The sequence below is a fragment of the Uloborus diversus genome, chromosome 7 (assembly GCF_026930045.1).
Source record: "Uloborus diversus isolate 005 chromosome 7, Udiv.v.3.1, whole genome shotgun sequence".
In the NCBI taxonomy this organism is placed as follows: domain Eukaryota; kingdom Metazoa; phylum Arthropoda; class Arachnida; order Araneae; family Uloboridae; genus Uloborus; species Uloborus diversus.
In genome coordinates this window covers 33,624,354-33,651,689 of record NC_072737.1, presented here as the reverse complement: position 1 = coordinate 33,651,689, position 27,336 = coordinate 33,624,354, and the positions used below count along the sequence as shown (strand labels likewise).

The following is a 27,336-nucleotide window of genomic DNA, read 5'->3' as shown; positions in this document are numbered from 1 at the left end:
GTTTTATATTCATAAAATTATCAGTAATATTACAATTTTAATTATATTAAAAGTGCCTCGTTAAATTTTACATGTTGGTCAGAAAAAAAAGTCTTATGACTGCAGTAACAGATGCGTATTTTTTATTTCTGAATCATATAACTGTGTAAAAGTAGCATATAGAGGAAAAATGAGTAAAACAGCTAATGCTAAATGAACTCCATTAAAATTCATAAAAATATAATATGAAATATAAATAATGAAAGAAACTTTAATTTTTTTAGTCTACATATTGTAATAATAATTAAAGAGTGATTTGAGGATGCATTTATTATTTTAAAGACTTAAGTTGGTGCTGATTGAAAATATCGGATATATATCAAAATATCCGATAAATATCAAAATATCTGACATTTTCAATATTTTGGAAAATATCATGATTTTTTCGAATCCTATCTATATCCAATTTGAAAGTATTGGTTTCCTGACATGAGTTTTGACATATTTGCATGTTTTGAGGTTTTCTTGATTCATTTTGATCACTTTTGAAAAATTGTACATATGCACGAACTGTTTTTGTTGATGCTGTAGTGCAAAAACTGCCGTATAAAATCGAACAAAATTTGGTATACATATGTATCCCCATGTTTATCTGAATTGGTTCCCTTTAGTTTTTGGCACCAATTCCTCTGAGGGAAATTGAATGTTTTCTTTGTTATGCATGGCTGCTTTATCTCAGGAAATAATGAGCAGAATCAGTTAAAAATTGGGCCAGAGCTAAACGTCAGAGGGTACAGGTGTTGATTCAATTTTGGTGGCAATAGCTCAAAGAAGGGTGGAGCAATCAAACTTTTTTTTGGGGGGGAGGGATACTTGTGACTGCTTTACCTCAATAAATGAAGCACAGATTGAGACAAATTAGTCCATGGGTAGAACTTAGAGATAAGTAGCTGAATCAATTCTGGCGCCAATAGCTCTAGGGCGGTGCAAGGGAACGCTCTTTCTTGTTCATTGCAACTGCTTAAGAAATAATGCTACAATTTAGATGAAATTCGGAATAAAAGTAGAACCTACACAGAAACTGGTGCTATTTCTATTTTGGCGCAAATTGCTCCAAGGAAGGCCAGTTTTGGTCATCTTTTGTACTAGTTATTCAGCTTAATGAAATCAACTATGAAAGAAAAATTACATTAAAATATTTTCACTTACAATTGCCTCGAGAAAATCTTTCACACAATTTATTGTTGACAAATGACTGGAAATATCTCAATGATTTAAAATTTTTGCCTGCTGCCATTTTCTGTTTGTTAAGAAACAGCTTTTCTATTTTCACTGCTATGGGGGGGGGGGGAATAAAAGTGTGTGACTCTTTAAAAGAGATGAGTGAATTCTATTAGTTCATTGTGGCTATGTTTAGTGCTAATGAGTTAAGAGTTTTTGTAAAGTAGAAAGATGATTTTTGCTTTCTGATGATACTTATGAGAGTTTGCTAAGAAAGGGGGGGGGGGAGACTGCTTTTTAACTAAAATGTTCTCAACAGTTTTCTGCATATGCAGTTATGCCTATTTATCTTTATGGTGAAGTCGAAGGGACTAAAAAAAATTTCGTTATAGCCATAATTTCCTTTTAAAAAGTTAAATATTGCATAGTTAGTCATGAAAGAGAATTGAAGCTTTTACTTAAAGCCGCAAATTCACTATATACTGCTTGGCTATAAACTAGACTGCTCCGCTATAAACTAGAGTGACTGTACTGCCAAATTTGTAATATAATCTTTGATAAAGTACGTGTATATTACATGTAAGAAGTAAAAAGTAACTTCTGAAGCATTTAGATGAGTCCACTATTTCTTTTTTGTTATTAAAGAATGTAAGGAAGTTAACTGTCCATATCAGTCCCCCCCCCCCCCTGTCTTAGAAAGGAGACAAATATGGTTGACCTGTCAGTTAATTTCGGGAGGTAGGGATATCAGATCTTGGGGGAAAATATAGCTACAAACATAGATATGAAAAGAAAAAGCATTTTAAATAAAATTTATTCTTAATACTCTTGTGCTATGTATTTAAAGTCCTACTTTAGATGTAGTAGAATGCATGAATTGGTTATTTAACAGATTGGTAAACTTTTTATTGCATGCACATCTTTTCTTACTTTTCTTAATAGTTTTTTAACTTTTACTTTATTACTTATTAATAATTCTCACCATATATTTTTTTCTCTTTAAGACATGCCTTCTTCAAGTATGAACAAAGGTGGGCACATTGGTTGCTATTTCCTCTTTCTCCTTTATTTTCAAGTTTTCTTTAATCCTTTAATTCAGTATAAAATAAAATAACGGACTTGGTCCCTTTCCGATTTTAAACTGTTCAAAAAAAATTAATTTTTCAATATAGGTCTTAAAAGTAGTTTGACCTCTCTAGTTTCATTAATCAAAGTTTTAAAATAGCCTGATCAAAAAAATGAGACATAAATTTTTTTTAGACATTTTTTTTTCTCTCCAAAACGGTGTTTAAAGTAATAAAACTTAACCATTTCAACATATATTCATTCAGCAGAATTCATATGCCATCTGGAGTAATAGTGAGACATCGATATTTTGCATTCCATGTGGAGGTTTTATATGTGAATAGAAGAATGAACAAAATGTGTTATCAAAAAATTACATTGATTTTGAAACATCACTGTTTTAACAAAGACATGAAACGCAGAGTTTCCTTGAAACCTATTCATCCTGTTTGTATAAGTGTTCTCACTGATACTTTAGGTAAATTTTTACATCATATGTAATTTATGTAATTTTTTTATATATTTTATAGCTTTAAGCAAACTTTCTGTTGATCTTTTAATTTTTTAAGTTATGTAATGTATATTAGACTTGTGATTTTTTTTTTTTTTTTAGATACTGCAAAATACTTTTTATGCTTAAGGATACATTAGTTTAATTTTGCCTTATTTGTTTATTGTAGAAAGTTATACTTACAAGGAAATAAATTTATAAAATTTTATCCCTGGTTATTTATAAGTAATCTTGTCTTTAAGTAAATTATTCTGTGAAATATTAATTGACGCTGTAGTCTATTTTTTTGTAATAATTTTTTAATAGTTAAAGATTTTTAAACAATATTTCCCTTATAGAAAGCTCTTCATATGAGACAGTGAGAAACAAAGGGATGTAAGTGGACTTTTTAAATTTTTCTTATAAAATATGTTTTAAAGTTCAGATCCTGGTAGCTTTTTATTGGAATTTTTTCTCTAAATCATGCTCTATTTCAGCACCCACTAGAGCTACTAGTGCCGTTTCTTGCCCCAAAGTAGAGGAGAGGTTTTCCAACTACTTATACTGGTCCAAAATGTTAATTTTGGCACTTACGTCCCTTTGCTTCTTGCTGCTTCATATGAGGAAATGAAATTACAAGGTTTTACTCTGAGTTATTCAATTAATCATCAAGAATATAGTTGCAAATGTGAATATTAAACAATCATTCATAATTAATTCACAAAATTTTCATGACTTTACAAACATAGCGTTGTTTCTCTTACAAATAATATTTAAACCAAACAAATCCGTTTAAACCAAAAGAAAGACTAGCTTTAGCCAAAAAAAAAAAAAAAATGGGCTGACTGACAACACATTTTAAAACTGAAAAATCATTAAAAAAAATTTTTTTTTTAATTTTTTTATCAATGATTCCTGTATGCATATTTAAAGAGTTATTACGAAGGGAAGGACAGGGTGTCTAGCTTCCTCTAGTTTCTGAAAGTTTCGTACTGTATTCATAAAATTTTACTGGAGTTCACTATTATCCTTGTCTCATATCATAACCCAACAATATTTGGTAAGTATTAACCCTGCTCCATCTTGATATCCGTGATCCATTGCAGAGGTATCTTGATGTTATCTTTCCCCCATGCTCATTGTTCACAGCTCCATAGCTTTTAGGCAAAATATCTTAAAGGAAATAGTTTCAGAGACACATATTGTATCAATGGTTGCAGAACTTCTGTTGGAGTTATTTGACTCTAGTTTTTGTCTTTTCTGCTGCTTAGAAATACTTGTTACACACCCGTAAAGGCTGCCATGGTATTTTTCTCTACCCCTCCAAAATTTTTATCCGAATATTCATTATTGTACTTATTTGAAGTGTTGTTAAATTCTTTGCTTAACCTTAGCTTCAATGTATTTTGGGAATTTCTCCCTAAAGTGTTGGTAAACCATCTTTGTTTATAGCTTTCATGAAGTTGTTCATTATTCTCAACTGAATGAGCATGGTGAGAACAGAAATGAGTGAGTCAACGAAAGGCTCATTTTTGAAATTTCTCAAACCTGAAATTTAAATTGCTTGAAATTCATGTGTGTTTTATGTAGAGCGATTTTCTATCTCAACCAAGGGGGCGAAGTTTATCAGATGTGCAGTCCCTTAGGAAGTGCTTCTCTCTGACAAGAAAAAAAGAACATAAGGGAAATTTCGCTGCATCAATTGGCTCTGTATCTTGAAAACGAAATAATCTCGACTTCTTATGGTGAATTTTGTATTTAGTGAGATAAAATACTTTGGGAATGTTGATATTTGAGCCGGATGCATTTTTAGTGTTGTGTAGTGTAATTAATATAAATGATGTACATGTACACTAATGAAGCTATAAATTGTAAAAATATAAAAAGTTCCAAGGGTACCAAGTCCTTTTAAAAACCAACAATTACCTCCAATTTCTTATCTACAGAAATTAATCTGATTTCTATAAATTTGACTTAGTAATAGATGTAAAAACTTGATTTAGTAATTGATTAGTATTAATAGTAGTTAGTTGAAGAATTTGATTAGTTTTTGAACCTATGTTTGTGTATATTGATTTTCTTCTCATTGTAATTAAATATTTTTATACAATACTTATTTATTTATTTTTTGTTTTTAGTAATGCCTCCAGGATTTGTTCCAGGGTAAGTACTAAATTACTTGTACTATTTCAACATTTTGTTTTGTGAAAGTAAAAGTTTTTAAATCGTCATTAAATTTTGTTTGACTGAATAATAGATTTTGAAATTAATTAATCATATTTGTTTGTTTTTCCTGTATGTAATTTTACTTTTTCATGTTTTCTTGCTACCATGTTTAAAATTTAGAAAATTAAGAGATCCAAATCATGAGGTTTTCAGGCAAGTGAAATAGAATAAATCTTTTTTCTTTGCTGTACATAAACATTTTAAGAATTTTGCTTTAAATTGTTTTGAAAAAATACAGCATAAAAGCTAGTTAATTTTTTATAATAGTTTTTGAAATTTTCCTTTAGTGGACTACCAATGGTTGGTGGTATGCCTCATGGACCAATGGTTCCGCCGTCTACGATGGCTAATACAGTGCAAGCACCTCCAAGGCCTTTGTTTCCTGCTGCTGTAGCTCAGGTAAATATGAGCAACATATTGAACAATTTCTACTCTATCAGATTTTCATTAGCACATAGCTGCCAACTTGTAAGATTTAAGCCTTACATTGTAAGATTTTTGGAGGTATTGTAAGCTTGTAAGATCTTATGGCATAATTGTAAGATAATAAGGTTTTAGGTCTCTGGTATTGCTTTTTTTATGAGTTACCTGTTATATTGCTTCAGAAGAATGGAGACTCTGCAGATGAAGAGCCTAAGATAAGCTCCAAAGTCAATTTCATTCTGTACAAATAGATGATTTGCCCGATGTTGTGCTAAAAAGGGAGAGGATGGATAAAAAAATAGGCTGCATTGAAGAAATTAGTTGATATCAATGGTTCATTGAAGTATGAAAGGCTCTCCTTTTCTATGCTTTCCATTCTAGCCATACCTCACAGCAATGCAAAGTGCAAAAGTATTCAGTAGTGTCAGAAAGGCAAGGACAGAGCTGTGCAGTTCTCTGTCTGATAATAACCTGAATAACATTTTAGTCATTAAGAACTTACCAAAAAAAAAAAAAAACTATTGTTTTGAATAAGTTATTGAAATAAAATTTTTGAATGTTGTTAAGTCAGCAACTTAAAGTTCCAGTTAAAGTAGTTTCAGCAAAAGCAGCCGACTGCATTGATTTATGAAAGAAAAAGTTAGATAATACAGCAAGTTATTAGTTTCTTCCAAAACAATATTTTACAAGTGCACATTTGTATTCTTAAATTTTTAAATGCACAGGCCTGCCTTTTTGAAACTAACTGCTTGTTGTAATCCTATGTTTCTCTTTTGTGAATCCAGTTTTTTTTTGTTTTTTTTTTTTCATTTTTTTTTTCTGTGCTGATTAATTACAAGTAAAGATTTGAAAATATAATGCTTTTAGTTTTAACCGTTTGTTGTGTGTTGGTTAAAAAAGTGTACAAATACACCCACGCATGCATTGTAAGATACTTAAAGTTGATATGTTGGCAGCTATGTAAACAAATTTGCAGGGTTCGTGCGGGTCATGGAAATCCTGGAAAGTCATGGAAAAAATGCCTTTCATGAAAATATTTTTGGAAACTTAGTAATGACTCATTCAACTTTTGTCCCATTTATTACTATTTTGCCCCATTTATTACTCAGGGGTGATTGTGTTCCAGTATTTTACCGGATTTCCGGTATTTTCATCTTGATTTCCGGTATCTTCGTCTTCGAAAATACCGGAACTCCTGTATTTTCAAAAAAATATATTATAAAATATATTATGTAATAGGCTTTGCAGTCCCCCCACTTAAATTTTGAATTCAATGACCTATATATATTGAAAATATCGATATTTGGAGAGCGATATATCGTGGTATTAAAATTCGGATATCGCCCAGCCCTATTGCACAGTGATCATAATGCATGCTGCCCCTTTTGTCCCAAACTTATTTAATTCTGAAATTTTTAAGCACTTTTAGTAAATGAATGTAATTAATGGTTAAGGATTCAGATACACTGGAGGAAAGTAAAACATTCTTTGAAAAATTTTAAGAAATGAGAAAAATTAAAAGAATTTAATTCCCTCCATGCACATGGACGTATTAAGTCCAGTTAAAACTTCGAGTTTTAGCCCCAACAAATAATTATGTATATAAATAATGTATACATACACGTAATGTGTATATATATGCCCATTAAAACACTTTTTCTTCTTGGAAAAAAAGTTCAGGTATTTTTTCATTGAGTCACAATCACCCCTGATTACTGTTGTTTTCTATTTATTAAATATTTATTCATTTGAACTTCTATATATTGCATTCATTATATTTTATACTTAAATTCATATGACAAAGATCAATAAGAATAGTTATTTTCTGTACTATGTGATGACATTTTTTCAGTCACAAGTAAATGCTTTGATGAGGTAGTGGCATTCACATAAACATTTTGCTAATACCAATTGCAGAAAATTGGCAAGTTTGGCATGAAGTAGTACTATTCTCTTCGTGTAACTGAAATGAAAATTTTTATGAAGTCATGAAAAAGTCTTGGAAAAGTCATGGAATATTTTTATCCGAGTAGAAAAAGAATTTAGAAAAATCAAAGTCGGAAATAATACAATAGTCTCAAAACTCCGAGGTAATTGGTGCTCATGTTAAATCAAGATGCATAGACATTCAATGCAGTCAAATCCAGACCAGTGAAATGAATCATTTAATTCAGGAAATCATTAAATTGAAGTTATACTGTATTGTCCCAACGAAAGATTTATCATGCAAATTTCAACATAAATTTATCTTTTAATTACGTCTAAAAAAATTGTGGCTTTAGTTCTTCACAATATCCATTCATATTATGTGTGCAAATTTGTAGGCAACCATCACAGTCATAAGTATTTTGACTGTACTCGAATCCATTTTTATTAATTTTGTTATGATGTATGTATTTATGTGCGGTGGGTGCATGTGTACATGAAATATTTGAATAACGCAAAAAGGGTTAGTTGTACAAGGTTTAAATTTCACATCAAGTTGTGCACTTTCTTTTTGGATTGCAATTGAATGTTCCAAAAAGTATGTTTACATTAGTTTGTTCGAGTACGTTACGTTTGTTTGTCATCAAGTTATTATCTCCAAGACATCTCTTTATTCATAACTTGTAATCAACAATTATTTTGTGACCCTTAGGGAGTGTTGTTGAAACCAGCATCTCTTTTATTATGCACTATATGTTGTTAATAAGTTTTACAGTAGCAAACTATTCATATTTTAATGAAAATCAATTTTTTAGCTAACTAAAAATTTAACTTAAAATATAAATGAAGCACCTCGGAGTAAGTGGAACCTCGAACTTTCAAGACTAGTGTAGTGATTTAAAGCTTAACATTTTTGGCATGACAATATCTACTGCTTATTAATTAGTTACAAATGGCATTAATCTTCCTTAATAAAAACTAACATTTGTTCATAAATGAATGCAATAGTTTAACTGTGTTTTTCCTAATTTTTACTTTATTGTTGCTGCTTAGGCTGCATCATCTTCACAACTTCCTGTAGGAGCAGATTTTAAACCTCTGATGTCTGCTGCCAAGCCAACTTTTCCTGCATATAGTGGTAGTTCTAGCTCATCAGGTAAAATTTGATTCTTCATCAACTTTTCTGAAAAGGATTTAAAGGTTTGTAGCTGATTGTTAGAAGGGGGGGGGGGAGTTCTTGATCATTGGTTTTAACTTTGGAAAAGTTTCTGTAAAATTAGACATTATTACATACATTAAGCTTTTTAAAATTTGTTAAATAATGAGCAAGTTCATGTTTTTAAGCAATTATTATGTGTCTATCAATATTTCATCTACCCAACATTTCTAATTGAGTGCAATTTTATTTTTTGCTTGAATGCACTATGTTTAATCTTTTTACAAGCCCCCTAATAGAGCAGAAAATATCTTTAAAGTTAAGCTTTGCTTATCGTTGTTGGACCTTTTACCACTCATTTAACTCTTATCAGATAAAATTGTACAGAAATACTAAATCCATCCTATTTCAATTTTTGGGAGGCTTACCAATTCATTATAAATCTGCATAATTTAGTTAATGATTCAACTTCGATTCTTTATTGCTCTGAAGTTATGCTTTTAATTTCATGCTTCTTACAATTTAATATCTCTTTTAATAACATTTCTGCAGGTTTAACAAAGGCATTCCAAGCATGCTTTTAATAAAATATTTTCTTTTTTATTGCATTTCAAGTTTGTAAGCTGAAACTTTACATTTACAATTACAGGCCAATCATCCCAAACTCGTGGATCTGGACCAATTTTATACAGTGCAGGTAATTTAAACTATGTCTTTAATATTATTGCAGAATTGTTACACAAAATAATAAAATAGATTTCTAACATATTATGCATATTGAGATCTGTATCATTATGTCCCATTTCATTTTACTGTTTTTTGATATGTAGTAATGGGGCTTGGTAAAAGACAAAGCATAGCATTTAAATGTAAATAGAGGAATGATTTATTATTACAAAAGCACACCCCAGAAAAAAGGAAATCTAGAAGAAATGAAAATAATAATAAAAGTTAACAACCCTTGGAATCTAAATCTAATTTAGTTCTAAAAGTGGTCTGAAGATAAGCTGAATAGAGATAGCATTTCATAAACTTAGGCCATGATAGACAAGGGTGAGAATCAAATTGAAATTAAAAACTTAAATATGCATGACTGATCGATGTCAAAAGGTTTTTTTTTTTTAATTAAGTAAAAGCTATTTAGAAAGAGACAAACAGTTATGTTCAATTTGCTTTTTTATCATCTTAAATTGAAATTAAGCTACTTTTTTCCCTGAGGTATTTTTTGTCAATGTCGTTTTCTTTCTTTCTTTCTTTTTTTTTTTTGTCATGTAGTTGACTAAAGTTTTTTTTTCTTTTTAATGTGCATGCAAAAAAGTCTTGCTGTTCACATTTTTTTTGTCCTACATTTCTTTTTACATGTCCTACATTAGTCTAATGTGTTGATCACTTATTTTGGTGAATATTTTAATGTATTTAGAATGTCAAAAAACACATTTTCATTCATGAGTCCTTATAATATTGCAGTACAGTATGCAAAAGGGATTTTAAGATGTATCCCCCCCCCCCCCAAAAAAAAAAGAAAAACTCAGAAAACTTACCATATTTGAAATTCCCTTCTATTTTCCCCCCTGGCTACATCATTGACCACCAGAACATAGTGTTCACTCTAGAGAAAAAAAGGGCAGGGTGCAGGTCTTTGAAAGGGGCACTATTTATTATAAAAAGGGCACTATATATTATTTCAACGCGATCTTCCCCCATCCAAGACCAATGAGGCACCTCTCAAAAAATACTGATTCGCCCCCCGCCCCCCCCAAAAAAGGAGAAAAATAACATCTTAAAACACCTTGCGAAAATTTCATCCATTCGTCTGTACCATGAGCAAGGGGGAGAAGGGACTGTTGGCAAGGGCCTGATCCCCAAGGGGTCCAATATTTTTTAAACTAGGGGTGAAATATAGAGGCAAACAACATGGAGGGTGACCCGGAAATTCATTTGTGCACCCCCCCCCCCCCCCCCCCCCCGCCACCATTAACTTCAGTATTGAATATCATTTTTTCCAGAAAATGCACTTGTCTTTAGGTTAGATTGCCCTCCCCCTTCCCCAAATGCCAACTATAAGCACATTTTTCAAACTCCGTAGGAACATTTAGCTAATGCTGAATATTTTCTTTGGGTGTGTTTCAACACTTTTCAGGCCATAACTGTGACTACTTTTCAATAAGAATAAAAAAATTCTAGGCATTTCAAAATCCTTTGAATTTCAATGTAAGATGAACAGTATTTAATTACGGATCCCCCCCTTCCTATCTAAAAACTGCTTAGTAATGTGCATTATGCCATTAAGTATTTTAGTAGACATCAAAAACATGATGAATGTAAATTCAACTTTTTTAAATATATTATACTTCAAACAGAATAATTATTAAAATATTGTGTGCTGGTCTTCAAAAATGCAGTTGTAGCAAAGTGCAATACAAAAAGGCTTTATTTGAATGCCTAGTGTTGGACTTGGACTTGACACAACTTCATGACACAAATGTATTTGCAGATGTATGCGTTACCCAAGCATCTGGGGCGAGTCCAAAATTTTAATTTCACTGACAATTTTTATAAAAATTTAATACATTTTATTTTTGTGATTTTTTTTAAAAGCAATATTATAGGTTTTATGTATAAAAAAAGAAACAGTACAAAATCATTTTAGTTGGGAAAAAGCACAAGTATGTCAAAAGTATGTTTTTAATTATGTCAATAAGTTTTTTTAAATAATTGTTAGTATACAAGTCCTATTCAGAGATAATACGAATACTCAGCAAAAAGGAATGAATAAATATTTTGCAGCTGAAAATTTCCTTGGCAAATTTCACACAGAACAATATGTTTCCATTTCGAAAGTTCTTTTTGTTGGGGGGGGGAGGCTAAAAATTCAAGATAACAAAAAAAATACCCTTGTATTTTGGTTCAGTAGACTTTGTACTGTGTACTACTTAGAAAACAATTAGAAAGTTCACCAATCAGAAACAGATGCGAAAAGATTACTTCACAATAACTAGCAATGCGCCAAAATTAGCTAAGCCTAATTTCCACGTGCAAACGAAAAACGGACACAAATGGCTGAAGCGCTACGAAAAGGCCTATTCATACGATGTTTATTGCTCAATTCAGCATTATATTCCAAAATAATTTTCATTTTGGTGAAAGTGCCGTTTTTGTTACTTTATTTTCGTTAATCTTCCGATTTTGCAAGTGCGATTTCGGGGAATTGATAGTTATAAATGAGGTAAAATCGACCTGTATTGGACCTTGAAATTGTTAACTAGAACTGTAAATGAGTTTTGAAACGATAATTTCGCAAACTTAGTTATTTCTCTTTTTTTTTTTCAATTTTTTAAATATATATTTGTTTAGAATTTTTCACGGGTTAATTCAACAGGCTTCGCGGGCCACGTTTGGCCCACGGGCCATAGGTTGTGCATTCCTTAGATCCTAAGGAATTCAAGCACTATGTTAGCTTTCAAAACTTTATCAATCACTTCAAAATAAACGCTTTTTCCAAGCCCTTTACAAGGATTATCAAGAGCATACAAACCCTGCTTCTATTCTGTTTTGCAGGAAAAAAGAAAAAGGAACAGCCTGAAATATTTCAGTAAACTTCATATTTTTTCGGCCAGCATCATCGTCAAGAACCATGTATTTTCAAATTAAGAACCATTTGCGTTTGCACTCGGACTTTTCGGACAAGAAATGGAGCAGTTTATCTGCATCTGTTCTTGTCTGACAAATAGTACCCCTTCTATTTTTCCTGGAACTGGCGCCCCCTAGTCCTACAGATGAAGATAAGAAAGCCTACCTACCACCCTCCCTCTCTCATTGTTGATTCTCAGAAACTCAAGGATGGGAAAGAATTAAACAATAATCACCCCCCCCCCCCTCGCCATCTCGGACGACCGAACACCTTCAAACCCATCCTCAGTGGAAGAAAGATATCTACCTTTTGTTTCCAACTGATAAGTCTGTTAGAATTCCAAGAATCTCATCCCCTCTTTGCCTAGGTGTTTACATCTCCTTTTATTCATGAGGCCGTTTTCAGGGTGAAATTCTGGGGACAATGGCAAGACACGAGCGTTTTCGCAGATGATCGCTGGACAAATAAAATTGCCCCGATATCGCGGCAGGTCGAAACGATGCTTGAGGCATCTTTTCAAAAACACAGGGCGCATATTGTTATTTTTGAAAAGGGCGGGGTGCATTTTGCGATCTAAAAGAAGGGCGGGGCGCATTCTGCTGATATGAAAAAGGGCAGGGCGCTGCGCCCTTCAAAAACGGCCTAGCGGGAACACTAAGAACATTCATGTGACTCAGTACCATTAAGCTTTACTTTGCTAAATTTGTGCTTACTCATAAGTTTATGTGTCACAGTGTACATCATTTCAATCTGTAACATTACACTATTTGGCTCAGCTTGTAACAAAAATTTTTTTGCATGCATAATGTGAATTTCTATCATAAACAGTAAACGAAGCAATCTTTGTCGTTACAACTTTCTGTACCACTCGAAATTTATCTCCATCTTTGTTGCATATTGTAGAGTGGATTCGAAGAATTAATATCATTTGCTGTTGAAGTTTCTCATTGAACAAAACCAGCAGTTGGAAAAAATAAATCTTTTGCTTGAAAACTGCTTGCTTCAAGGCGATCTTTTCCTCTTGTAGAAAGAACTGCGGTTGTTGGAAACTGCTGCTTTTTATAATGTAAGCATTAGCCCAAAAGAGCATAATCATAATTTTACTGCTAAAATGTTTACTCATAAATAATTAATTACAAATACATAATTTTACTTTCAACAAATAGAAATAGACATTCACCTAAAAGAAATGTAAATGATGTAAATTCTTTCAAAACTTTTTTTTTTTTTGAAAACTAAATATGGGTGACTAGATTGCAAATGAGATGGATCTATGTTTTCACCACTTCAAAATGAAATCGACTGTGACTTTTTTGCAACTTCCAATTTATTTGAGTTATATGTATTTAATTATTATATGTTTTAAAACTGGTGATTCATTTTCTAGAAGCATCTTCAAGTCCTCAAACAAACCCTGATGCACCTAAATCTGGCATTGTCGCTAATAGTGGTATGAGTAAAATAATGCATCCTGAAGAAGATATATCTATGGTAAATATTTTTGTGTGTTTTATGTTATGAAAAATTCTGTAACGATATATGATTTAGGATATAAATATGATCAAATATAAAAGAAAATTAGAAAAAATATACAGTAAAATAGGGGAATTGGCCTGTTAATGTTTTATTTTCATTTAGTTTTCAGCACAGAAGTATTTAATTCTTAGATCATGTAAATAGCTTTAGTTAAAAATATTGAATTGTTTTAATGATTGATGGTAATTAAAATTTTTAACTCCCATAAGAAAAAGGAAGGATAAGTTTGATATATCTGTCTTTGCCTGTCTGTCTGACTGTGGTATTGATGCTCCTAAATGAATGAACCAATTTGGATTTTTTTTCTTTTTTTGGTTTGATCAAAAAGAGAGATCAAAAGTGGCCTTATTTAGGCCTCATCTTTACAAATTTAATTACGAGAGACATTAATTAAAAACCAAATTAGTCTTTCACAATTTTAGTGCTGAAAACTTGCTCACACATTTACAATATTAGTACCAATTGTCCACACAAAATTGGCTACTTGTGATTGAATTTGCTTGGTACTTCTAAGTGATACAGAACTAGAGTTATAACCTTTTAAAGTAATTTTGAATGCAATTCCAAGCCTTTATTCACTCAATTAGTTATGATTTCGTTGTTGCCACATAAGGAGAGAAAGTTTAGTGATTTAAATTTTTTATCTGTTTCTAGTTTCTATTTAACACACAAATGATTAGTTGTAATTAATTTTACTTTATAAGAAAAGGATTTTCAAAATTCGTTCTTAATTTTGCTTTACGACTTAGTAGCCACAACAATCCTTTTCTTGTTTTCCCATGCTAGCAAGAAAAATTAATGAATTATAAATTTTATATTTGTTCTCTCAAATGCATTCGCAAAATTTATATTAATGTGAGGTGAGACCCTCTGTGTTGGGAATGTTTGAAATTTTTAATTCAGTATTTATTCTTTCTGTATTATAAATTTTCTATTTCATTGCCACTGACTGCTATAGCAGCTGTTCAGGGTTGGCAAAAACCCGGGTTTTTTTAAAAAAGCCCGTGGACCTTGGGTTTTTTGGGGTTTTTAAATAAAACCCAAAAAAAAAAAAAACAAAAGCTAGGTTTTTTAAAAGAAATGTGGGGGTTTTTTGGCTTTTTTAGGGAAAATGCGGGGTACTTGTAGCATATTGTAGCGTAAGTGTATAGATAAAACAAAAAAATTGTCTTGGGGTAAAAAAAGCTGGAAAATTCAGCATTTTCTGAAGAAAAGTATAAAAGACAACAAAACCCAAGAATGGTGAAGTTTCAGATTTTTTACTTTCCACGATTACCAACAGTTAAGGCAAAATTACTTCTCGAGTGATAAAATCTATTGTTTGTTTGATTGATTTTAATTACTACATTTTTTTTTTTTTTTTTTTTTTGTATTTTTATTTATTCAGGGTGGCGACAGATCAGGGAGATCAGGGAAAAGTCAGGGAACTTTATTAATCAGGGAAAAGTCAGGGAAATATCAGGGAAATTTGAAAAAATTACAAAAAATCAGGGAAAATTGATTTTGTGAAGAAAAAAAAATTTTTTTTTTCCTTGCAAAATTAAGTACTTTAATTCCCTACGCACTTTCCGCCAATTATCTGTTCAAAAAAAAAGTAAAATTAATGAGGTGCGATTATACACTGCCGCATATTTGTGCATCTTTTTTCCTCAAGTCAAAGTGTTGAATCTTACGTATTAACCACAGGATGAACTTCCTAAGATTGCTTCTGTGTCTGTTAGGTTGTTTATGTTACCTAGCTTGAAATTTCCTTTTACGCTTTTAATGTTACGTAAAATAAACAACCATACAGGCAAAGAGGAAGCCTTCATTAATGCCTTAGCTCCTTTGCCTTTATTCCATTGTCTCGAAGTAATTAGCGTCTGTAATCACGATTTCAAGAAGAAATCTTTGGTTTTTGAATTAATGCTGATAAAAGCTTAAAAGTTATTACTTCTTCGCGTTTTTAATTTAATTGCTAAAATTGAACTAAACTTTGTTTTTTGCAGTTATACTATTTTTTGTCACCGCAGATTATAAAGGTTTTCTTTTCTTCAGGCTTAAGTGATTCTTTAATTTTATAACCAAGTTGTATTCTTCTTTTAAATATTTTGAAATTAACTAATTGCTTTTTTTTTCTTTTATTTCAAAGGTGTTTGTTACAAAAGCAATCTAAGATTTTTTTTCATTACATACTGTTAAAATCATTTGAAATAGAGTTAACTTGTGTGCTTAAGTAAATATCTTTTGTCGGATGTCTTGATGTCTTTTCGTTCATAAGCTCATTACTTTTTGCATTGAGAAAGGCGTTCCCTGAAACGCAGAAACATGTGTCTGCTGTAATCGGCAATTTGTGCTTTTTTGACGTTGTTTTTCTTACTTTAAATATCTTTATTTTTTTATTGTTAAAATGCTGTATTCATTCATTAAAACCTATATTCTTGATTAGAGAAAAGCTCCCTATGAATGGATGTCAAATGGTTTCATCTGTTTTGCATAAATATGTCAATTAGTTATATAAAAGTAACTACATTACTTCTATTTTTTCACTATTACTTGTTATTATTGCAACAATTATTATACAGTTTGGAAACTTAGTTCAAAATAATTTCAATTACTTTTTAGTTCTATCATAAATACACATGTTTTTGAGGGAAATTTTAATAGTTTCTTAAAATTCTTATGCTAAGTGGTTTCTGGAAGTAAAGTATTTTTGTTTTTAAATTTTCTCTGATCTTTCCATGTAGAAAAATTTAATATACTGTTTTATAGGGTTTTTTCCAAAAAAAATTGACTTGATATGTTTTTTTTAATCATTTTATTAAAAAAGTAGCATCTTTTAAAAATATATCTTTAGTTCAACAACTTTACACAACTTAAAACATTTAAAATACTGCATTTTATACAAACATACAATGGATTTCAAGTAGAGCAAAGAAAAAAAAAACCATTATTATTGGTAACGTAAATCAGGGAAATTTGATGAACTTAATCAGGGAAATCAGGGAAAAGTCAGGGAACTTTTTTTCACAATTCCTGTCGCCACCCTGTTATTGTATTTTATTTTGTTATACTAAACTACTGTAGAACCTCAAGTAGTTTAAATCCCTTTTTACTGAATTCTTGCTTAATCAAGACATTTCTTTGAATTTTATATTGCCTGTTTTTCTATTTTTGTGTACAGAGCAAGAAATATTAAACTTTTTCGTAAGATAACGAAAATACTGTTCGTCCTATTCTGTTTTCTGTCTCATTGTTTGTAAAGCCTATTAATTTCTAAAAAATATACCTTGTTTGTTCGAGATTTGTGACGTGTTGGTTTGCAGAAAATAATTCAAATGGAAGCCTTTTAGCTAGAGTAGTTTCCTCTGTACAATCTACAAATATTGAGAAAATCAGACGTGACAGGACTTCGTCAAGATAATTTGTGTTATTTATTGACCAGTTAAAGAAAAAAGTTAAATATATTTATTTAAAATCTTTGAAGTATTTTTTAAATGCTGTTAAGAAATACTCTTAATTCATTTTTTATGTCCATTGTCTGTGGTGAAGAACAAATAAAAAATAAGTTTAAATTGTGAAAGTATTTAAATTAATTTTTTAAGACTTCTCAGATAATTTTTAAAAAAACCCATTTTGTCCAATCCGGCTAACCCTGCCTCTGCTGCAATACCCTTGACCACTGTGCCGTCACCTGCTTTAGTTGAGCTTTGGGTTTAAAATGAAAATTTGTTTGGTACAATGGTTAAATTGGTAGAAAGTAGGTTCAGCAAGCAACAGGTTGAATGTATTTGTTACAAATGGGGGTGATTTCTTATTTGTCGTCATACCAAATGTTTCGAATGTTTTATTAATTATATTTTACTTGTAATGCAAACTTTTCCAGCTAACTGAACTGATTATTTTCATGTTTTTTTTCTGGTTTAGGAAGAAATACGAGCTCAATTACCAAGATATCAAATGCAACTCTCAATGTCCGGTGTACCTATGATGGGTGGTAAAGTAATGCAAATGCCTCCTGCGTCAAATCCTGTGTTAATGAATGGAATGAATATGATGCGACCAAGCATGGGTATGCCATCTGGTATGTATTGAACTTCTTGCAGAATTTTGTAAAGAGCAATCAGAATTGCTTGTAAGGAATATTACAATTTGTCTTAAAGGAATAGGTCTGTGTTTGGACTATAATATTGCTTTGCTAATAAAATGGCCAATCTAAAAATGCTATGTTATGTTTATCTTTATTTTTTCATTGGACTAAAATTTCTTTCTCGTGCATTGAATTTTCGTTAATGCATTGAATTTCATTGCTCTCGATTCTCATCATCATTTTTTTTTTTTTTTTAATATGAAAATAGGGAGAAATACATCATTGCTTACAGCAAAATAGATTTTATTAATTAGTTTAGAAAAGCCAAAATTGTAAAGAAAACGGGTGCTAGAGAAATTGTTTCAGTAAAGATACATTTTGCTTTTAGTGCATCCCTTGTAAAGAAATTAAAATTCTTTTGATTTTAATTTTAAAAAAAATCCTAGAAAAATGTTAAAAGTTTTGAAGTATATAAAGAACATTATTATTTTATTTACTAAATAACAGATAATCTTTTTAAAATCATTTTCCCATAATGCTTTCCAATTTTGGAGGGTCATAACAGATTTTACTAATGACTGGAGCCTGCATTGTTAATAAGTTACTGCATGTGTGCAGATGTGTTGCCAATCTGGTTCACTTGTCTCGTCTGCTCACTTCTTTCCCTGCTGCGTGGCATGAGAGTGTCAAATTTAGCCATAAATGTTCCTGCCTGTCATGCCAGCAAACGTTTGCGCAAGACCAACAAAAGAAAAGAATGCACACTAGTTAGCAAGAGAAATTGAGATGTTACAGACCATGGCTTCCAGAAAAGTAATACAATGTAATGTTTTGTTTTGCTAAGATAATGTTTGGACAATGATGGCCCTGTTATTTCAGTATTGTGTTTATATTTGATTGTGCAAGACTTGGTCATCCCACACATATGCAATTGCAAATTTTATCCTCTTATGACGTTAGTCCATATAAATGCATTTAATAAGTGCATATCACTGTGATTTTCACTTCATTGAAGCTTTTTTTTTTTTTCTCTTTTCTGTAAAGAGATTTTTGGATGAAGTTGAAAATATATTTTCAACTTTATAAATAGAATTAAATTTTAAAAAAAAATCTTTAAAAAAAAAAAGAAATTTTTATGAACATATTGTAATTAATTGCTATAAAAGTACTTAGTAGGCATTTCACTTTCTGTTAAAATAATTGCTTTGGTAACAAAGTGAAACATTAGAGAAACTATTTTTATTCATATGTAAAGACTTTCTTGATGTAGTTTTTTTTTTTAAAAATAGGTATTTTAGTTTTTAGTGCATACAATTAGGCTCTATTAATGACTTCAATAAGCACATGTATGCAAACTGTTAAAACTTCCGTTCTAAATAAAAGGAAACCAAAAAAAATCTTGTCATAGGAAATTTCCAATTTACCTGTCTTCTAATAGAAGTATGTTTAAAAAAGTATTATCTGAGGCCAGGGCCACATAATTTTATTGTTTATTTGTGTGTGTCTATTTAAATAGGATAAGTATTTTCATAGAAAGAGTTATTTTTTCATGTTAAACTTTTTTGTTTCAATTTACATCATTTCATCAATGATGAAAATTGTTCAGACCTTTTTATTTCCCTTACTGAAATTAGAATTTTCTCTTCCAAATTATTTTATTTGTAAAGTGCTGGATAAATATTTTCAGTAGTTATTTTAACTTGGTATTTTTAAGTACTTTGGTAAGTAAACAGGATCAATTTGTCAAAGCTGTTGCAGTTATATTAGTATTATCCTTTTATACTATTCTGTTAAAAATATTCATATTAGAATCCAGATTTAATAAATAAAGTAAAAGAGAAAGTCAGCAGTATTTTTGAATTAGGATCAATTTGTGCGTGGGGAAAACACCAGACATTGAGCACAAACTTCTACAAAGTAGGAATATACAAAATATTGATACCCACATAATACTGCTTTTTTTTTTTCTCCCCTCTCAAAAAACTTTTGATTGCCTCCACATTCAAATTGGAAAGGGTTTCCCCTCCACTTAAAAATTTGAATCATTGTCCTTGTATTTGATGTAAGTAATTTTAGAAAAGTAAGAGAAGTTGTTACCTTAGTTTACATCTCTCTACGTAATTAAATATAGTTTACACAATTTTTCAAAATTGAATAAGTGTACCATTTCCTAGTCTTTAGAAAAAAATCCTGTTCTTGGAACTCAAAGGTGCAGATTTTTTTCTAAATATTCCTCGTAATATTCTTTAAGTTATATCATCATTTTTTACTGATATTGATTTTCTTTGGATGTTCTAGGAATGCCTGTGCAAGTATGCCGAGAATGAATGCTCCCTACACAGGGCAAGCAGTTTATTCTCAAGGACCGTCCCTGCTTCCTCACATGATGGGTCAAGGTGGATCACATCCATTTTGATTCCTACAGCTATCTACTAAAAGATAAGTGTCTCGAATGTTTCATTGAAGGGAGAAAACATGCACAGCTGATATATTGTGACTTTTAAACAGTAGTTGTCCTCATGTACTGCATAATTTATTTTCTTTTAAACTGAATTATAAAATTACATAAGAGCATGTTTTGTGTTATTTAATTCTTTCATTTTTCTATATCATTATTGTTGTAAAAGAAACATACTTCAGTGTCTTTCTGTTGATTAAAAATTTTATTTACATGCTTTATATTGGCTGTAAACAAAAATGCCTTCTTCAGTGGTGTTTTAAAAGCTCAATTTTATAAGTGCATTTTATTGAAGCTTTCTGAAACGGTGAATTGTAATTCTGATTATAGAGTTTTGCAGTAAATCCAGTTAAAACACAATTTTCCTTTTTTTTAAAAAAAAATTATTACATACTTGCCAACTCTGCTGTTTTTAACGGGAGACTCCCATTTTTTGTTTCCATTTCCCGTTTTTACTCCCGTCTTTGCAGTTTTTTTTAGTCAATTATCAAAATGTTTCACTTTCTTCTCAATAGATGGTGCCCTTTTCTAGTCTACCAATGTCAGGGAATAAGAATTTTTCAACTAATAGCTTATTTAGCAAAAAACCAACATAAATAAAGCACAAATTTTGAAGAAAATTTTTTTCTTCAAAATTTGCTTTATTTTCGTTGGTTTTTCACTTTAATCATATTCTAGCACAAAGCTTATATGATAATTTTTCATTCAATTACTCATTTAGTAAAAATCAATATTTTTGGAAGCTTTTCACATTGCATGTTCAACCAAGCACGTGCTTTGCCAAAAATTGCAGCAGATTTCAATCCTTTTACATCTTGAAAATATTTCAGTTATTTTGAAAGTTTGAAGTTATTTCAACATGTGCTACCCTATACCTACTTATTTTATATTTTATTTTCATTATATTTGGATTTTTTTTCCCCGGTGTTTAGTAATTAAATTTTTGTAGCTCCTTTTTTGTAGAGACTGGGGAATGTACGAACTTTAAGCAAATTCATTCCTTGTTATTTGGCTTTTCCTTTGCAGTATATTTTTCTTGCTGCTACCAATTTGCTTACATCTGCAAAAAATCCCCATTTCACTTTAAATTTAGTAATTACGCTATTTAAAAGCATAATTTAATAATTCTGTTGTGAAGATATGTTACTGGTGAATCAGCTATATACCTCTAGTGCAATCTCCTGTTTTTTTTTCCTTCGAAGTTTGGCAAGTATGTTATTATTTTACATTTTCTTGTTTCATCAGTTTTTCCTTTGGTTTTTAAAAACAATTCGTAGATACTTCTGAAAAGAATTTAAAAGTATTTGTTACTTTTTTTTTCCCCCTTAAATGCTCTGATTTCTTAAACAATTGCATATGAATACCTATTTTATTTTTTATACTTAAATTTTTGCTCATGCAACATAAAATGCATTTAATTTTTTTAAAAACTTTTTTTTAATTGTTTAATTCATTATGAACTTTTTTTTAGTGAATAGTTCTTAATTTTTAACAGGATGTGAAACAAAATTGAGCTTTTGAACTAAATTAAAAGCAGAATTTTTGAAATCAATATTATTTTCAAATCTAGTAAATATTTTACTATTTTTGACATACTGTTCCCTGTTCAGTAAAACCTATGAAGAGATTTTATATTCAGGCTAATTGTCTCAGTTCCAAGCTGAAGTATTGTTTTGTATCTTTCAATCAGCCAAACATGTATAATATATTGTATCATCATATAGAACATTGAGGTAATAAATATAAAGGAGAAAATTAATTCCAGTGACACTGAACTCATAACTGCAGTTTTTACTGAAGAGTCCAGACTCATTTGAAAACTTTTCTTTTATTATTCATAAACACATATTGATACACACATGTATTGATTTTTATGTACATTCTATATTCTTTTGTCTTCATAGGCTTTACGTTTTACAAATGGTACTTTATGCTATTGATTTTGCCTATCCATATAAAAAGTAAGCTTGTTTAATTCGATTACTAACTCATTATTTTCGAAATTTGCACAGTTACCTACAGTTGGATGCACTTGGAATTTTTGAACTGTTGGATATGGAGGTTACATCTGTAACATTCACAAAAAACCAGTGAGTAGGCTATTTGCATTTTAGTGCCTCTATTGTCCAACATTTCACAGCATATATTAATGCTGTTGGACACTTATGTCCCCAACCTCATTAGGAGGTTTGGCGAAATGTGACAAAGGTATCAACTGATTTAAAATTTTTAGACAAACTGTGGCAGATATTTCCATTTTTTTTTTTCAGTAAATAAGTTATGTTTAAAGAATATTTATAGTTTTATCTTGCTTTTAAATCAGAGCAAACGCTCTCCTATTTTGTAGCTTTCTTAAATGCATTGAAAACCAGCTTCATTTTTAATGAAAAAAAGGGAAAACTTTTGCCCACACATTAAAAGATTCATAATATCAATACTTAATTTCTTTTGTTAAATATGTTGAAATCACAAAGAAATCTCTCATAAACTTGAGGACATTTGTATTATTTGATAATTATTTCATCAAAGCATTTGTAATTTGATATGATTGAATAAAACTTCTAACATAGCTCTCACATTTGTCTCCTTATCACCATACATTTTCCAAAAACATATGTTTCCTAAAAAATCCAAATCCTTAGCAGTTAGCATGATATTTTTTTATAATTGGCATATAAAGTAATATGCATAATATTTTTTTACCTTTGAAATTGCAAGTTATTTTTCCCACCAAAATGTTAAAAATAATAACTGCGTACTACTTAAATAGATTGAAGAGTTAAAATCAAAAATATAAACACTTCATTTCTGAAATTATTTCCCCAATATTTTAAATTATATTCAACCTATCAAACATTAAATATTGTAATTTTAATAGGAAATTCATCATTTAACTGCTAAAATTCACTCTCTTGTATTTTCTTTTGTTGTACTTACTATCCATTCAGACAAAATACGTTAACCTTTTGAATGCTGAAGCAAAAAATTGAGTTAGACTGTTTGAAGCTAGAGTTTTATAGTTACTTGATTTGTTTATCATAATTTTTAGGGCTTTTTGGAACGGTTTTCAAACATTATTAAATAACTTGTTTGTTTATTTTCTTAACAAGGGATTAAGCGAGGTAAGGAACGGCAACTAGTGGTTATTTGTCTTAATTTACGCCCAAGAATTTCTGTTTGACTAAGTAGGCCTTATCTTCATATATGGCATCTTTATTTTGATCTTATGAAAAGAGTAAATTCTACACAAAAACTCAGAAAAGGGAAAATGCTATTCATAATTATACATTCTAGCAGCATTCTACATCATCTCTACCATTCATTTGTTTACACTGTAGAACCCAGACCTTTTGAAAATAAATCATCCTCAAATTTGATCTGAGATATTCTGAACTTTACAGCCAAAGTTTAGCTCAATTTTGCTTTATTAGAATGCATGGTTGATTCGAGTCTGCATACAGTTGGAATTTTTAAATTTGATAATTACTTGAGCTCAGAATTTCCAGCTTCGTGATATGTATTAGGTTGATTTTCTTTCTAAAACATTTTTTTATGTTTTGTCTTGAAATTGTATGTGAAACGTTACATTTATATGATTTTACTATTCATTAGTTAGTATTCTGTATCATCTTTTCTGCTCACAGACATGCTGCTTTTCCATTAAAAAGAATTTCTGCTTCATTGGCAAAAAGTAAATGTCAAAATACAGTAGTGTTGTGCATTATGTAATCGGCTCTTAAACAAATCTTGTTTTGCATTCCCTTTTAATTTTTTGCTGAAAATTCAGGCTTTTTTTTTTTCTTTGGAAAACAGTAGTATTTCTGTTTTTAAGTCATTCAATAAAATTAATAATATTCTACATTTTTAATTTTTTTAATTTATTTTCTAGTAGTATGGTTTTTGGGGCAAAACAAGGGGCTTTTTTACAGTAGGAAAGGAAACATGACTCACAAGAAGACGGCAAATGACTTGAAAACAAGTTTTTTGTGTGTGTATGATGTGATCTCAAAGTTAATACAACATTTTTATGGCCATTTATTTAGTCAAAACAAATTCATTCTGAATCATCAATTATACAAGTTATAGGTAGTTATCAAAATAATGGAAACACTTGGAAAACATTTTTTGGGAATCGCTACTCTGTCGTAAATGTTCTGTTTATAAAGGTACCCTTCTAACTAATCGCTCACACTGGTGACTTTATATGGTGATTGAGTTCTGTGGTCACTTTTGCTGCTGTTTGCTTTTTAGACATTAAAATCCACTTCAATACCCGTCGGTTTATTTCACTGATCTTTTCTTTCCACCCTCTATTTTGCTTTGCCAAGCTTGTCGTCCTGTGTGTATGCTGTCATGACTTTAGATACTGTACTTTTAGATGTGCCAAAAAAGTTGAAATGTTTCAGTTACACTTGCTTCAGCTAGATGCGCTCCAACAATTTGGTCTCTTTTAAAATTTGAGAGGTCCGAGATTTCACATGCTTGAAAAAAATTCAAGAGACTTCCAGAACTTCCGTTATACCACCAAATAGTACTAGAATATGTACATTGCTAAATATATATATAAAAGATATGTAATTTTATTTTTTATTACTTACAAAGCGCATTCAAAAATCACTTTTATTCTCAGGTGTTTCCATGATTTTGACAACTATCTGTATATATACCAACCGTAAAAAAAAAAAGTCTCTAGAGGCACTGCTAAACAAAATAGAGCCAAGCATGCAGGAGAAAGTATACTGTGTTTTGGGATTCTCCATTGATGATGTCACACTTTTTCGAGCATTTTTGACCCCCCCCCCTCCCCCTTTTTGTCACAAAGTAGCATTTTAACTTTCCTCCTCCCTCCCTCCACTTGTCACATATCTATTTTTATACAGATATTGTTACTAAAAATGCTTGATGTATCATTTCTTGCTATCCCCTCTCCCCCTTGTCACAATTTAATGAACACTCTCTCCTTTAAGTGTGACATCATTTGTGGACACCTCTTTAGAATATACCAAAACATCAGCATTTAAACACATTTCGCTTGAAATTCAATAAAGAACCACTGCATAGCCACTATCAAATGGTGGGTGAAAGTTTCAAATTCGTCATTTATCCAATCACTGGTTTGGTCATTCTATGCCAAACAATATGCACTTATGCTTCAAATTCGTTGAATAGCGTCAAACAGAAAAAAAGCTGCTATAAAAGTTATTGTGGCATCTTATGCGCCTGAACACTATTAATTTACTAATTTTTTTTAAATATTCCATTGTTTAAAAGATGGCATAACAAGCAGTTTTTAGGCATTCAGTGGAAAATTTATGCAATTTGGCTGTTTTAAACTTTTTATGTGCCAGCCACAATTTTTTCTGCATTTCAATATCTTTTTTTGTTCATTTCTCTCTACTATGCAGTTCCATCGCTCAGAAATCAATAACTTTGTGTTGTCAGTTATTTTCAACCCTAAATAAGTTGTAAGAAGTGCAAGTAACTGATGTTTTTTTTTCTTTTAAATTGATTTTTATCTCTCTTGTTACTGCCAAATTTCCACTTGGTAAGCTCATCAATATGAGTTTTAAATGCATGTGGATTATAAGTCTGAAGGAATTGATTATATTTGCCAAGTTAAGCTACAGAATTACGTAAAATAGACTTCCAATCACTGTGCTGGGTTCTGTTGCATTCCCCCCCCCCCCCTTTATTTCATTCCAATGCAACAAGATGAGTTTTGACTGAATAACCAAGGTCCAAATTTATGAAAGAATCAACTTTTGTACCAGATCACTAAGTTTTAGAAATGTTTTTACAGGGTTGCCATGCCACAGGATTGAAATTTTAAATGGGTAACCTGGAAAATGAGGATGAAAATTTCAAAGTTTTTTTTTAATTTAAAAAATTGCCAGTCACTCTAATTATCTTAAGGATAGAAGATCAAAACCTCAGCTCTTAAAACAAAATGCCATACCCAACTGTCAAACTGAGGAAACTTATCTCTTCTGCTTATGCTCAGAATGCACAAAAGCGCAGTAAAGTTTTCTCAAAAACTTTCACTCTGTGTACAAAGAACAAATTCCTTTATTTTTTAATGAAAAAATGGTTTAGATGACTTTTATTACAATGATTTGAAGTCTTAAAGAATGACCTGATTTTTGAGACGTTCATCACTTGGCAACGCAACTGTTGGCAATTTATTTTGCATTAATAATCATATTCCTTCTATAGCAAAGAAATTATGGCACCTGGAAGGATTTGTTAGAATAAGACAAAATTTTACATATGTAGGGACATCATTGTTATAAGAAGGAGATTACAAAATGAAAGCAAAATAATCACTTATTACTGGAAAATATTCAAATCAGTGGAGGGTTTAGCACCCAGTTGTGCGACCTGTAGCGTGAATGTACAAGGCACTAGTCTAGCATTGAGTCATAGCTGTATTGCCTGATGTAATACTTCATCTCATACCACAGTTGCAGTAAACCCGCTCATCATACTCGTAAACTATCCAACTTATCATCCCGAGCAGTATGCATAATCTGTGACAAATCAGGGTGTCAAGCAGGTCAGAAAAAGTGACAATGTGGATTGCATTGTCCATTCCCTCTGTGACCTTTAGCATGAATGGCAAAACAGGTGACTGAAACATGACACAAACATGCCCTTAGACTGTCATGGTGTTGTTTATTAATACAGTTGGCTCTCTGTATAACGGCTTTCAAGGGACCACAAAAAATCGTCCTTAAATAGAATGCTTTTAAAACTAAAGTCGACCATCTGGGGCCGTGAAAAGCCATCGTTAAATAGAGTGTCGTTAAACAGGGAGCCAACTGTAATAGAAATGACCCTATATCAAATGCCACGACACCTGATAGTTTCAGCCCAGCTGCAGGTGCGTTGTGCTCCTAGGAACAAAGGCAGGATTATGGCTACCAGTGGTGTTCTCATAGGGTATACTCCATATGCGCCGTATACTCTCAAACATTTTTTAGACACATAGTATATACTATCAAGCTTCAAAAAATTTCATATAATGACATATTATGCATATGATTGCATACATATACTCTGCGTAATGGAGTACTGGGAGAAAAATTGATGGAAAAATCACTGATGGCTGCTACCTCCATTTGGAGTAGTGTCGCATTTTAAGAGATTGGATTTTGAC

The 27,336-nt window shown here is 30.9% G+C and overlaps 1 protein-coding gene across 1 annotated transcript in view; it reads left to right on the top strand.

Moving 5' to 3' along the window:
• The window catches only part of LOC129225554 (BUB3-interacting and GLEBS motif-containing protein ZNF207-like), a 31,838-nt gene extending 9,087 nt beyond the window's left edge, over positions 1 to 22,751 (top strand). Inside the window, exons 5-11 of the mRNA XM_054859998.1 lie at positions 4,894 to 4,918; positions 5,269 to 5,380; positions 8,384 to 8,486; positions 9,136 to 9,183; positions 13,505 to 13,608; positions 17,560 to 17,716; positions 20,021 to 22,751. Coding sequence (XP_054715973.1) covers positions 4,894 to 4,918; positions 5,269 to 5,380; positions 8,384 to 8,486; positions 9,136 to 9,183; positions 13,505 to 13,608; positions 17,560 to 17,716; positions 20,021 to 20,049 — 578 coding nt within the window. The 3' untranslated portion in view covers positions 20,050 to 22,751. The remainder of the gene's footprint in view (positions 1 to 4,893; positions 4,919 to 5,268; positions 5,381 to 8,383; positions 8,487 to 9,135; positions 9,184 to 13,504; positions 13,609 to 17,559; positions 17,717 to 20,020) is intronic.
• Positions 22,752 to 27,336: the final 4,585 nt, after the last annotated feature.